The sequence below is a fragment of the Amblyraja radiata genome, chromosome 3, assembly GCF_010909765.2.
Source record: "Amblyraja radiata isolate CabotCenter1 chromosome 3, sAmbRad1.1.pri, whole genome shotgun sequence".
In the NCBI taxonomy this organism is placed as follows: domain Eukaryota; kingdom Metazoa; phylum Chordata; class Chondrichthyes; order Rajiformes; family Rajidae; genus Amblyraja; species Amblyraja radiata.
In genome coordinates, this window is record NC_045958.1 from 95,168,651 (window position 1) to 95,182,309 (window position 13,659).

General features: G+C 46.0%; 1 protein-coding gene across 3 annotated transcripts in view; it reads right to left on the minus strand.

The window, feature by feature from the left end:
• Window positions 1-13,330, minus strand: part of nat8l (N-acetyltransferase 8 like) — a 58,916-nt gene extending 45,586 nt beyond the window's left edge. Inside the window, exons 1-3 of one of the 3 annotated variants that reach the window (XM_033018395.1) lie at window positions 13,199-13,330; window positions 12,402-12,731; window positions 8,594-8,758 (exon numbers count right to left, since the gene is read on the minus strand). In XM_033018395.1, the coding sequence (XP_032874286.1) occupies window positions 8,594-8,758; window positions 12,402-12,729 (493 nt within the window). In that variant the 5' untranslated portion in view covers window positions 12,730-12,731; window positions 13,199-13,330. Of the gene's footprint in view, window positions 1-8,593; window positions 8,759-12,401; window positions 12,995-13,198 lie in introns of those variants that run through there. The other 2 variants (XM_033018394.1, XM_033018396.1) reach the window with 2 other exon arrangements.
• Between the last annotated feature and the right edge of the window lie 329 nt (window positions 13,331-13,659).

The following is a 13,659-nucleotide window of genomic DNA, read 5'->3' on the forward strand; positions in this document are numbered from 1 at the left end:
GGAATATATAAAGGTGATTTAGAAGGTAATTTTTTTTACACAAAGTGGTGGGTGTGTGCAATGGTTTGCCAAGGGATTGATGAAAGCATATACAACAGCAATGTTTAAGAGGAATTTGGACACCATATGAACAGACAGGGAGTGGAGAGATATAGTACAAATTGAGATCATGGTCACCACATACAGTGTGGGCTGAAGGGCCTGATCCTGTGCTGTCCTGTTCTATGTTCTATGTATGTGTAGATAATGCCGATGCTAATGAACATTATTGGATTATAGCCGTTTCAGTCTATTAATGAACTGGTGTAATATTCCTTCAACTTTCACAGGAATTAATGGCTTAATTATGAACGGGTTGCGAGATGCCTCAGTGCAATTCTTTATTTGTCAAGGACAGGGAAAGATCAATGGGCTCACAGGATTAATTGCCGTCATTGGCCCCACTGTCCCTTTGCTGTGATCTGGATGGCATTAATCACCGAACTTCCTTTGTCTCTGCATCTGTCTGAGTCGTTACAGCACGAGCAGCCATGTGCCCCTGGTCTCGGGGCCAGTGTTAATGAAACCTCTTGCTACCCAGAGGCACAGGTTTAGGGTAAAGGGAGTAAGAGGTCACAGTGGCTCCAAGGAGGAGATTGTTCCCGCAGAGGGTGGTTGGAATCTGGAACACACAGCCTGAGGAGGTGGTGGAGGCAGAGACTCTCAGACCGTTTAAGAGCCATGTAGACTGGCCTTGAATTACCAAGGCCATGGACAGAGTGTTGGCAAAAGAGATATGATGCATTGAACAGGCTGTTCTGGGCTGTGTGATTGCCCTCTACCTACTGCACCGTAGAAATAATTTTATCGGAATGCATCACAGCCTGGTTTGGGAACAGCTCCATCCAAGACTGCAAGAAATTGCAGCGAATTGTGGACGCAGCCCAGACCATCACATAAACCAACCTCCCTTCCATTGACACCGTTTATACCTCATGCTGCCTCGGCAAGGCCTGCAGCATAATCAAGGATGAGTCGCACCCTGGCCACTCCCTCGTCTCCCTTCTTCCATCAGGCAAAGGGTATAGAAGTGTGAAAACACACACTTCCAGATTCAGGGACAGTTTCCTCCCAGCTGCTATCAGGCAACTGAACCATCCTACTACATCCAGAGAGCAATCCTGAACTACTATCTACCTCATTGGTGACGTTCAGACTATCTTTGATCAGGCTTTACTGGCTTTATCTTGTTATAGGGGAGGAACTAAACGTTATTCCCCATATCATGTATCTGTACACTGTGAATTGCTCAATTATAATCATGTATTGATTACCTTTCCGCTGACTGGTTAGCACACAGCAAACGTTTTTCACTATACCTCGGTACATGTGACAATAAACTAAACTGAACTACTGTCAAATATCCTTCTGTTCCTTTCTCCAACACGTCAGACCTCCATCTAATCCACCTTGACCACCCTCAATAGTGACAGGTTCCACACTACACACATTAAAATAGAACAGTGCTGTCCTTTGGACCACAATGTCCGTGCCAGACATAATGCCAAGATACACTAATCTCCTCTGCCTGCACATTAACTACTGTATATCCATCCATTCCATCTTGATTTATGTGACAAACTAAAATCCTCTTAAATGCCACCACATTTATCTTACCTTTGGATAAAAAATAATTGCAGGCCATCTCATGACTACTTTCCTTTATAATAATCTATAAATATCACATAAAACCTTTGCAAATTATTAAAATCTATTTATCGCAATCAAGCTTGTCTTTTCTGGGTGAGAGAGCCCTAGTCTGATCAGCCATGCTTATATTCATTGAAGAGGTGCAATGGTTCCCTGGCAAAGCCAAGTAGTACCCATGTCTCATTGTCTCTCACTCACTGGCATCGTTGGCCATTTCAGAGAGCAGCAACCAGTCACTATATAGCTGTGCTTTAGAGACACACAGAGACCAAACCAGGTAAGGAAGTAGACTGGAGACACAAGAAACTGCAGATGCTGGAATCTGGAGCAACAAGCAACCTACTGGAGGAACTGAGCAGATCAAGCAGATATGTGGATGAAAGGAAAGATCTACATTTTAGGTCAGCAACCTTGCATCTGGACAGTAGATGTCCTTCCCCAAGGAATATCCTCCGTTATCAGGCTTCTGAACGGTCCTTCCATAAGTAGGGTACTGTTCCATTCCCCGATGAGCACACTGGTCTTTGTCTCTGGAACTGATGCATTAAGATGCTGAGAACTATATTCTACACTCTGTACCTTCCCCTTTGCTCTACCTATTGTACTTGAGTGTGAACTGATTGTATCTATGTACGTTATATCTGATCTGTTTGGATAGCACGTAAAACAAAGCTTTTCACTGTAACAGTACATGCCACAATAATAAACCTAAACCTTTTTAGTTTAGAGATACAGTGCCGAAACAGGCCCTTCAGCCTACCGAGTCCACACCGACCAGCAATCCCCCGTACACTAACACCATTCCACACACTAGGGACACTTTACAATCTTTACCAAAGTCAATTAACTTACAAAACTGTACATCTTTGGAGTGTGGAAGGAACCCAGAGCACCCGGAGTAAACCCACACAGTCACGGGGGGAATGTACAGGGGGGAAACTCCGTACAGATAGCACCTGTAGTCAGGATCAAACCCGGGTCACTGGCGCTGTAAGGCAGCAAATCTACCGCTGCGCCAACATGCCACCCATTACCTATTAGAACATTTGTCAATTTCGATATCATTCTTGTGAATTATTGACTCACACCAACGCCTCTATAAGATTATTATTTAGAGTCCAGGACAGTGTAACTCCAGAGATACTCTAACCAAGCGCTCATACAAGACCGGCATTACATCTCTGCCTCTATCATCATCTAACATTAGGTCATAAAGGTCATTCGGCCCATCAAGTTTACTCTGCCATTCAATCATGCCTGATCTATCCCTCCCTCCTAACCCCATTCTCCTGCCTTCCCCCCATAATCCCTGACACCCTCAGCGCTTGCCATGCCTCACACCAATACTTTCCCACAGCTCCTGACCGAGGCTCAGGCACATTACATTCAGATGACATTGCATAGAACAGCACAGGAATTGGCCCTTCAGCCCACAATGTCCGTGCAAACCATGATGCCAAGTTAAATTAATCTCATCTGCCCGCACGTGATCCATTTTCTTCGTACCTCCATGTGCCTACCCAAAAGTCTCTTAAATGCCACTATCATACCTGCCTCCACAACCACTGCTGGCAGTGCATTCTAGGCACAAACCACTCAATGTTAAAAAACTTGCCCCACACATCTCCTTTAAACCTTTCCCTGCTCACCTTAAAACTGTGCCCTGTAGTTGTAACATTTCCACCCCGGGTAAAAAAGTTCAGACTGTCTGCCCTATCTGTGCCAACATACACCAGAAAGATATTACACCCAAAAAGATGTATTCAGCCAACAACTTTCACCTGTACAATAACATGGTTAACCGTTCATGTTTATCTACCTGCCTGTTTCACAGGGTGTGATACAACATCCAGTGAAGAAGAGAATTCCAATCATCCAGCTGAACCAACAGTGCATGAATCTCAATTGTGAACCAGCTTAACGCTCCTCACACATAATAATCCTCATGCATAATACTCCTCGCCCCTGATGCTCATCACCCACAACACTTCCTCTACTCTTCCTTCACAAGACTCTACCTCCACGAATCTTCTTTCATGACACATCATCCAAATGCAATATGCTGTCCCTCTCCCTCTCCACCCCTCCCTCTCCATCCCTCTCTCCACCCTTCCTCTCCATCCCTCCCTCTCCATCCCTCCATCTCCACCCCTCCCCCTCCATCCCTCTCTCCATCCATCCCTCTCCACCCCTCCCCCTCCATCCCTCTCTCCACCCTCCCTCTCTACCCCTCCCTCTCCATCCCTCCCTCTCCACCCCTCCCCCTCCATCCCTCTCTCCACCCCTCCCTCTCCACCCTTCCTCTCCACCCCTCCCTCCCTCTCCATCCTTCCATCTCCACCCCTTCCTCTCCACCCCTCCCTCTCCACCCCTCCCTCTCCACCCCTCCCTCTCCACCACTCCCTCTCCATCCCTCACTCTCCATCCCCTACTCTCCACCATTCCCTCTCTACCACTCCCTCTCCATCCCTCCTTCATTCCTCCCTCTCCATTCATCCCTCCCCACCACTCCCTCTATCCCTCTCAGTTTCTCTCCACTGATGCTGCCTGATCTCTAGGGTGTCCTCAGCACTTTCTGTTCACATTGTGCACCACCTACACACTTCTCGAATCACTGGCATCAATAATCACTGTCTGGTTGCACCATGGCCTGGTTTGGCGACTCGAACACCCAGGAACAGAATAGTTAACAGAGAGTTGTCGACAGTTCCCGGTCCATCATGGTTACTGACCTCCCCACCATCTAAGTGATCTGCAGGAGGAGCTGCCACAAAAAGGCAGTCAGCATCATGAAAAACCTAACCTAGACTGGCCACCCTCTCATTTCACTGATGATGATATAGAAGCCTAAAAAACACGACCTCCAGGTTCAAGAACAGCCTCGGCCCATTAACCACTTGAACACTGTGCCACACTGACCTCAGCAACTGTGATCATCTAAGGGCTGTGTCTTTGATTAAACCCTGGGCTATGTTGTTTTGCACTATTATGGTTATCCAGTATGATAATGCTTAATTTTTTGTACTTCTGATCTTTACATGTTATCTATGTGTAATTACGTTGGCAGGTCTGTTAAGCTGCAGCAAGTTAAGAATTTCATTGTTCCACTGTTGGTGCATATGACTATTAAACACTCTTGATTCTTAATCACTTAATCACTGTTACTGTTAATGTAATACGATACAGCTCATAGTGAACAGGACCACCAAAGGGGTTTCACAGTTGGTCTGTATTCAAGATGCCTACATGGTCTGAAGAACTTTCATGAATAGAGCTTACACCTGCTCCATAATTTAAAATAGTTGAATCCGTAAATAACACAGTACAGATTGGTTGCCGTCATCACAGCAAGTCAGGATGTACTACCTTCCAGTACAGGTGTTGGTAACAATGCATGAGTGAGAAAGTGTGGCACGAAGCAAGTGTGAATATCACAGCCGGCAAACAGTGCAGATAGATGATTAACATCCAGAGTTGTTTGCTGCAAATTATCAAATTCCAGAAAAAAACAACAAAGTGTAGACTTTTAGACTTTAGAGAAACAATGTGGAAACAGGCCCTTTGCCCCAATGGGACAGCACCGACCAGCAGTCACCTCATAACACTATCCTATACACCAGGAATAATTTACAATGATGGTTAATGTATGGTAGAGAACATATTGACTGGTTGTATCATGGCCAGGTTTGGCAACTCGAATGCCCAGGAATGAAGAAGGTGGTCAACATCAAGGGTGCTGACCAACCTATCATTGAAGGGATCTACAAGAGGCTCTGCCTCAAAAAGGCAGCCAGCATCATCAAAGACACTCACCAGCCTGGCCACTGTCAATTCACCTCATGCCATCGGGAAGACGTTACAGGAGCCTGAAAACTGTAACGTCCAGATTCAGGAACAGCTTCTTCTCTACAGCCATCAAGCTGTTGAACACCACAACCTCCAATCAAACTCTGAACTACGAACTGCCTTGATTGCACTGGGGACTTGGGGGCATTATTTTTTCATCTTTGCACTATTGTTTGCTTTTATTTATTGAACTTCTTTTTGTTGTTTACTATGATGTGTGCCGGGTACCATGTTTACATATCATGTTGTGTTGCTGCAAGTAAGATTTTCATTGTTCTGTTGCAGGACATACGACAATAAAATATCATTGACTCTTGAAGATATTCCAATATTCCAAATGCAAAGTCCAGGACAATGGGCCTTTAAAGTCAAGATAAGACTCGATATTTAAAAAAACTTCCTACTTGAAAGGTACAAGATGATGCTGGAAACTCTTTGTGTACTGCCACAGAAGAAATCTACCAGGTTTACACTATATTACTGGACAGTATGCAAACCAAAGCTTTTCACTGTATCTAGATACATGTGACAATTGAAATATTGCACAGTTTTTGCCACGGTTGTTTGTTACGTTTAACTTAAATGAGCTGTTAACCTCTCAGTGGTGAAGTTACCATGGACGAAGTGGATAAAGTGATGGGGAAGAGAGATGAGGTGGGGGGGGAAGGGAGAGAAGGGGGGGATGGTGTAGACTACCCCAGCCAAACCTGACAACTAGAACTCTCCCTCTCAGCATTCACTATTGCTCACACTCCAACCAGCCGTTGAAACAATCATTAAACCCGTTGCCCCAAATAGCAAATAAAATATAATGTAACATGTCTGATTTTTTTCCGACCTAAAGGTTAACAAGGTGAACGATTACTCTTGTCCACTTGAGTGGAACGTTGGATTTGGGGAATATATTAATAGCAGCTGGCTCTTCATAAAATATTCCTAATGTTATCACAGTGAAAGGGACAGAGAGCTTTGTCCTGAAATTAGGGCAGACTGTTGGCTATTAAATATTGACAGGGTTTGAAAGGTAAAACTTGGGTTTCTCTCCTTCACTTTCCCCGCCCTATCACAAAATGAGGAGATTCTACTAAGGATTGTTCACAGGTTTAAAGGGTCAGGGCAAATGGGGAATAATGTGGGGGGAATGTGAGGTTCCAACCTGGCAGGAGCAACATAGAATTTCATTCGAAGAGTTGAACGTTCTAAGAAATACTGGGAGAAGGAATGGTGTTGAGAGGGTAAGTTAGATCAGCCATGATTGTATGGCAGAGTAGGCTCGATGAGTCGAACGGCTTAATTCTGCTCCTACGGCTTATGAGTTGGAAGGAGAGCAGGCAAGTGGGTGCAAATGACTAGGAATGCAATGGGAATGTTGGCCTAAAAAGCAGGGGCTGGAACACAAAAGTAGGGTCAACCTGTGAAAATTATTCAGGGAATTGTCACCCACACCTGCAGTCCAAGTGCGGTTTACAGGTTTGGTTTTCTTACTTGATACCTTGATAATAAAGGGGGCCTTATTGAACCTCACTGAATAGTGCAAGGCCTGGATAGAGTAGTTGTGGAGAGGATATTTCCACTATTGGGAGAGTCTAGGACCAGAGGGCACAGCCTCAGAATAAAAGGAGGTACCTTTAGAATGGAGATGAGGAGGATTTCTTTAGCCAGAGGGTGGTGAATCCGTGGAATTCATTGCCGCAGACCGCTGTGGAGGCCAGGTCATTGGGTATTTTTAAAGTGGTGATTGATAAGTTCTTGATCAGTATGGGCATTAAAGGTTACGGGGAAAAGGCAAGAGAATGGGGTTGAGAGGGAAAAATATATCAGCCACGATCCAATGGTGGAGCAGACTTGATGGGCCGAATGGCCTACTTCTGCTTCTATGTCTGATGATCTTATGATCTTATTGAGATAAGGATTCTGAAGAGGTAGATGTTGAGAGGATGTTTTCCCTCACACAAGGCATATGTAGGAGCAGTGGGTGTAGCGTCAAAATAAGGGGCTGTCCATGAAAGTCAAAGAAGGAAAAATGTCTTCTCTTGTGAAGCTTTGGAATGTTTTTAACTAAGAAAGCTGGTACATGTGGAGGCATTAAGAAACCAAAGGATGAGGGTTTTTGGCTGTAGAAGAGTGAAGAATTACGAGGATCTGGCAACAAAGTAGAGTGGGGTCTGGGATTGGACTGTCAGCTTTGAGAAATGGGCTCAAAGGATTGTACAAATGCTTCCTACGTATATTTCATTTGATTGATTGATTGATTGAAAGATACAGCATGATAACAAACCATTCAGACCACTGAGTCCACGCTGACCATCGATCACCCGTTCACTTTAGTTCTATGTTATCCCACTTTCCCATCCACTCCCTACACACTAGTGGCGATTTACAGAAGCCAATTAACCTCCAAACCTGCATGTCTTTGGGATGTGGGAGGAAACCAGAGCACCTGGAGGAAACCCACGTGGTCACAGGGAGAACATTAAAACTCCACACACACGGACAGCAGCCGAGGACAGGATTGAGGCCGGGTCTCTGGCGAGGGTGAGGCAGCAACTCTACCAGGTGCTCCACTGTGCTCCCCTTTTTTCTATCATTGATCGCACTGACTTACTGAGGGTGTCTGACGGGATTAATTTCTCGCCCCTGCCATCAGGATATTCAATGAGGAGGGACTGTGTCCAGGGGGGTTGCAAGTTACTGAATGAAAATATTCCTTATCCAGCTCCTTGAGCTGGTCTTGCCATCCAATTCATGACCACCATTGACCTCCCATTCAGCCAATCAAACTCTATTGAGTCCACAGTTCAAGTGTCCCCCTCCTCACCCTCCTGTTGAGGGCAATGAATTCCACCACCCTCTGCACAAACAACTTGTACATGGTGAGTCTACAATGCAAAACATCAGTTCATTCCAAACTCCACACCATCCACCACCCACCCCCCCCTTCCCCTCCCCATACACCACGGTTTATCACAGAACACAAAGCAACCTATAATTTGAAGGTCGGGAAAAAAGAATCCTGCAAAAATAATTCTGCCTCAACACCCAAAACTCGGGAACTTACCTGCCGGTTTCATGTAATATTGCTCAATATCTGACATGTCGGTTTGCAGTGCGCACTCAAGATAGCTGACGATAACTTTCCTACTGTAGTGGTATCTGGAGCCCAACAGTAAAATGGGCACACAGCAGATCAGCAGCAAGGATTCCGTCAGATAAAAGCACATTACTATGGAGACAAGGGAGAGAAATAAACGATACCTGTCAGAAAAGAGAATGGAGTGTTTATTTCGGAACAACCCCAGAGGTTTATATTACAGACATTTATATATAAAAATAGAGAAATACATTTATCGTGCATTGTTTTTGTTGTAAAGGTAATAATGCCTATGTATTTATATACTTACATGTTCGTTTGCCTCAACTGCAGGAGGTGTCCGCAAGAGTCCCCAACACAGTAAGTACCGCGTTTTATTAACCTGTTCTATCACCAAAACCGACCACATGGTTTAAACAGCAGTTTCATTCACATCGTTAACACAGGGTCTGCCAGGCCGTGTGATTCACAAGTGCACCACTCCGACAACACTCTTCACTGGGAGGCACTCTCACATCAGGCACACCCTACAGGCACACACACACATACACACGCGAATGCACACACACACACACACACACGCGCACGCACACACGTGTATGCACACACACACACACACACACACGTGTATGCACACACACACAAACACACACACGTGTATGCACACATGCATGTTGATGGAATTCTCTGAAATGGAAGTGGCAACAATCTTCAGATGGGTTCACCCTACTCTCTGAGCATGAGGTGCAGTAGACACTATATATTCACATGGGATCTTCCCACTCTCTAAGCATGGGAAGCCTTAGCTCTACATATTCCCATGGGATCACTCTATTACACGAAACCGGCCTTCAAGTTCCTGATGTGGTGGACTTTATATATTCCTGTAGCATATTCTCACACTCTAAACTTGGGATGTAGTGGATACCACATGTATTCCCATGGGATCTTCACACTCTCTGATCATAGGGTGTAGTGGACACTACATAATTTGGGGACATTCCTACTCTATCTCTTTGGGATGTCCCAGACACTATATGTTCCCATCGAATGCTCCTACTCTCTGTCTCTATAGGGTGTTGGCACCTCTAATATTCCCATGGCATCCTACTCTCTCAGCATGGGATGTAGTGACCACTACATATTCCTTGGAAATTCTTACTCTCTGGCTCTGGGGGATGTAGAGGCCACTACATACTCCTATAGGATATTCCTACTCACTCTCTCTATGCAGTGTAATGGACTGCATATTCCCATGGGATATAGTACACCATATATCCATATAGGATAATCCTCATCCCTATCTATGGAATTCAGTCAACACTGTATTATTCCCCTGGGATTTTTCCAATTGGAAATCAAACAGGGAATGCTGAAAGCACTCAGCCAACAGACCCAGAGGGAGATAGACATAAAGTGCTGGACTCTTTGCGTCTACCCTCGCTATAAACCAGCATCTGCGGTTCTTTGTTTCTATAACCCAAGAGGGAAAACCAGTGTTTAACAATCCAGAGTGATAATTGTTCTGATGGTCATCACCCTGAATTGTTGACTCTGTTTCCTTCTCCAAGAGATGCTGCCTGCGCTGCTGAGTATTGCCAGTGTTTTCTATCTTCTATTTTAGCTCAGATCTCCAGCGCCTGCGATATTTCTGCCTTTGCTTCTATCTGCATGAGATGCAGGTTTATACAATGAGTGACAAACATTTACGAGAGGTGGATAAAAAAATAACTGCAATGTTGAAACGCAAAATAAATGGAACGTTCTTAGCAGAGCAGATCAGTCACACATGAACACATGACGATGATATCCGGGGAAAGGGGATGAGGGTTAAGACAAGGGAGGTTTGGGAGAAGGTGAAGGGAGTTGGGTTAAGATGAAGGTCTGGGCGAAGTATCTGGATTAAGATGAAGGGAACTGGGGGAGATTGCTGGGTTAAGGCAAGGGTCACAAGGTTAGGGTATCCTACTTAGAGAGCAAAACGCAGGGCCTTGACTGATACTCCAAGACATGGGGAGCTGGGCAAGGAAACTACATGTGTGTTCTCTGTAAGGTACCTGGGTAGGGTTAAACTGAGCAGTTGCCATTTTAAGAGTACCTAGATCGACAACCCATACTGAAGGCGATAGAAAGATAACCATATTTAGGGTATTGGTGGAAGGGAAGTTTAGAAAGGTATTTGTGTAGAATAACCATGTATGAGAACATTAAGATCCTGTGGAGGCTACCATGTTAAGAATTCCTCAATTAGGAGACCAGTGTAGGATTGGGATGCCATGTTAAAGGGTACCTGGGTTAAAGTAAACTTTTGCATTTTGAATGTGCCTCTTCCCACAGCAGATATTGACCCTCTGTGAAGGATGATGCTTCAGGAACCCCAGTTCTGCATCCCCCCTCCTCCCACCCATCCCACTCCCACTTGGTCGATGCACCACCCCCTCCAACAATCTCCACTCGAGCCCAACTGGGTCAGTAAAGATCCAGTCCAGCAGGGACCATGAGAATTCAGTAGAACTCCCCTCCGGCGAGTCCCTCTTGCGTTGCTTTGGTCAGTATGTTTCCAGTCAAGCATCTCACAGCCCATATGGACAAGAGTCTGAAGAAGGGTCTTGACCCAAAATGTCATCTATTCTTTTTCTCCAGAGATGCTGCCTAACCCGCTGAGCTACTCCAGCATTTTGTATCTATCTTTGGTGTAAACCAGCATCTGCAGTTCCTTCCTACACATCTCATAACTGAGGCCCATTGCAGCCCGATAGATTCCATCCAAGCCAATCATCTATTGATTCAGTATGGCATCTGTCCAAGCTGCCACTCTATTGGGTCAGTACAGCTCCAATCCAAGGTAACATCCCACTGGACCAGCATAGATCCAGTCTAGGGTAACATCCCATCAGGTCAGTGTAGATACAATCTAAGCTGACATCCTTTGGGTCTGAAGAAGGGTCTCGACACAAAACATCACCTATCCGTGTTCACCAGAGGTGCTGCCTGACCTGCTGAGTTGACCTGACCTCCAGAACTCTGTGTCTTTTTGAGGTAACATCTCATTGGGTTGGTATAGATCCATCCAAGGGACAGTATCATCTCATTGGGTCAGTATCGACCCAGTCTCTGGAAAAAAATCTCATTGGGTGAGTATAGATCTAGTCTAAAGTAACATCTCATTGGGTCAGCATAGATCCAGTCAAGATGACATCTCATTGGGTCAGCATAGATCCAGTCGAGATAATATATAATTGGTTCAGCATAGATCCAGTCAAGATGACATCTCATTGGGTCAGCATAGATCCAGTCCATGATAACATCTCATTGGGTGCGTCCAAGCTGAGTTCGCCTGGGTCGGTGTAGCTCCAGTCGGAGAGGGGTCGGGACCACCGGAGTACCTCTCTGCCAGTGTAACTCCCATCCAAACCCAGCTCCACTTACATTCGCAATGCGGTTCGGGGTCATCTGTATTTTTTTTTCTCTCATTCTCAAATGATTTCTGACCGAGAACTTTAAAAAAAGATTAAAATGATCGTCACATATAGTGCCTTTTTCTCCTCTAAAATGAAAACATAGTAATTAAAAAAATTCAAAATGGCACAATTCCAGATATTTTAACATAAAATAATGAGACGTAACGTTTGTGCATCTCGTCCCTCAAGGACTCACAAAGCAATCTGTAACCTTTGACAAATCGGTTAAAAAAAACATAACGTGTCTCAAACACAGCGGCGTTAAACTGGTCATTTCACATTGCAGGTGTCAATTCCGATTAGATTTCGCTTACCGGTCAAGCTCAAGTAGAGGAGAATGATCCTGGGTTGTTGTTTTAACCCTCTGAAGGCCGTGTTAGGAATTCTCTCCATGATGCCCTCGTAGAAGATCCGTCGTACGCTCTCCCGGTCGCTGTGCTCGAATTCCCGAATGAAGACCGCGTCCCTCTTCCGACGCGGGTCTCCGGCGGCCGCGGCTTCCAGCGGGGCCGCGGGCGAGGAGGTGCCGGCGGGCGGCTGAGCGGCCGGCGGCGGCGGCCACATCTGGCTGGAAGAGACGATCGGGTCGCTTTTTGGGCCCGACATCTCCTCGTCGGCCACGATCTTCGTCTGGCAAACCATAGCTGGTGGCAAAATAGGCATAAAATTGGGGACGACTTTCCAAAGCAAGAACACAATGGTAAAATAAACGTATAACGGGGACGGATAGGGGTGGGTGGGGGGGGGGAGGGGGGGCAATGGGTGATAAATAGATGGGTGGGAGAGAGAGAGAGAGAGAGAGAGAGAGAGAGAGAGAGAGAGAGAGAGACCCCCTCGATATCTACTCCCCCCTGTAGCCGTTCTGTAACACCGGGATTTCGTGCAGCGCTCCCACACATTTATAGCCAGCGAAGAGTCGCCTCTTATTCAGTTGACGAGGCGTCGCCGTCTCGTTGGTTGGCAGATGTTCCCCATGTGATCCTCATGTGATGGACGGGGCTTCTGAAGAGAATGACTCGTACCACCCCCTCCCCTCTCCGTCCCCAGTCACAAATACTATCACATCTCCCCCCTCGCTCTCCCATCAAAGAGCGCTGATGTCGACACAAACCTCGGTCATCAATCACACATCAAGGCTAAGATTGTCCCCATCGCTCCTGTGGGGATCGATCCCGGGACTCGGTTGCTATTTAAGGGTGGAAATAAATTGAGGAGGAGGTGGGGGGTGATTTTAAATCTCCGCTCATCCCCGCCTTGTGCCCCAAACCCGCGGGTGGGGATTTCTAACAGCAGAAGCCTCAATGAATATTGATGATGTGTGTTCTGTTTGTGGGTGGCTCTGGTTTCACTGACTGCAGTATCTAGGTGTCACGCCGGTCACTCCGACACACCGCCACCCGTCGTGAACACGCTTCTCTCGAACCCCCACCTACCTCCTCCCCATACACCGGGGTGCGGGGAGACCACACGGGAATTCATATCCCCCCCCCCCTCAAATAACCCGAATAAATCGCCGTCCTGCAATCCGCGCACCTGCTCTCATGTTCAATATTTATCTTACTCATCTTAATC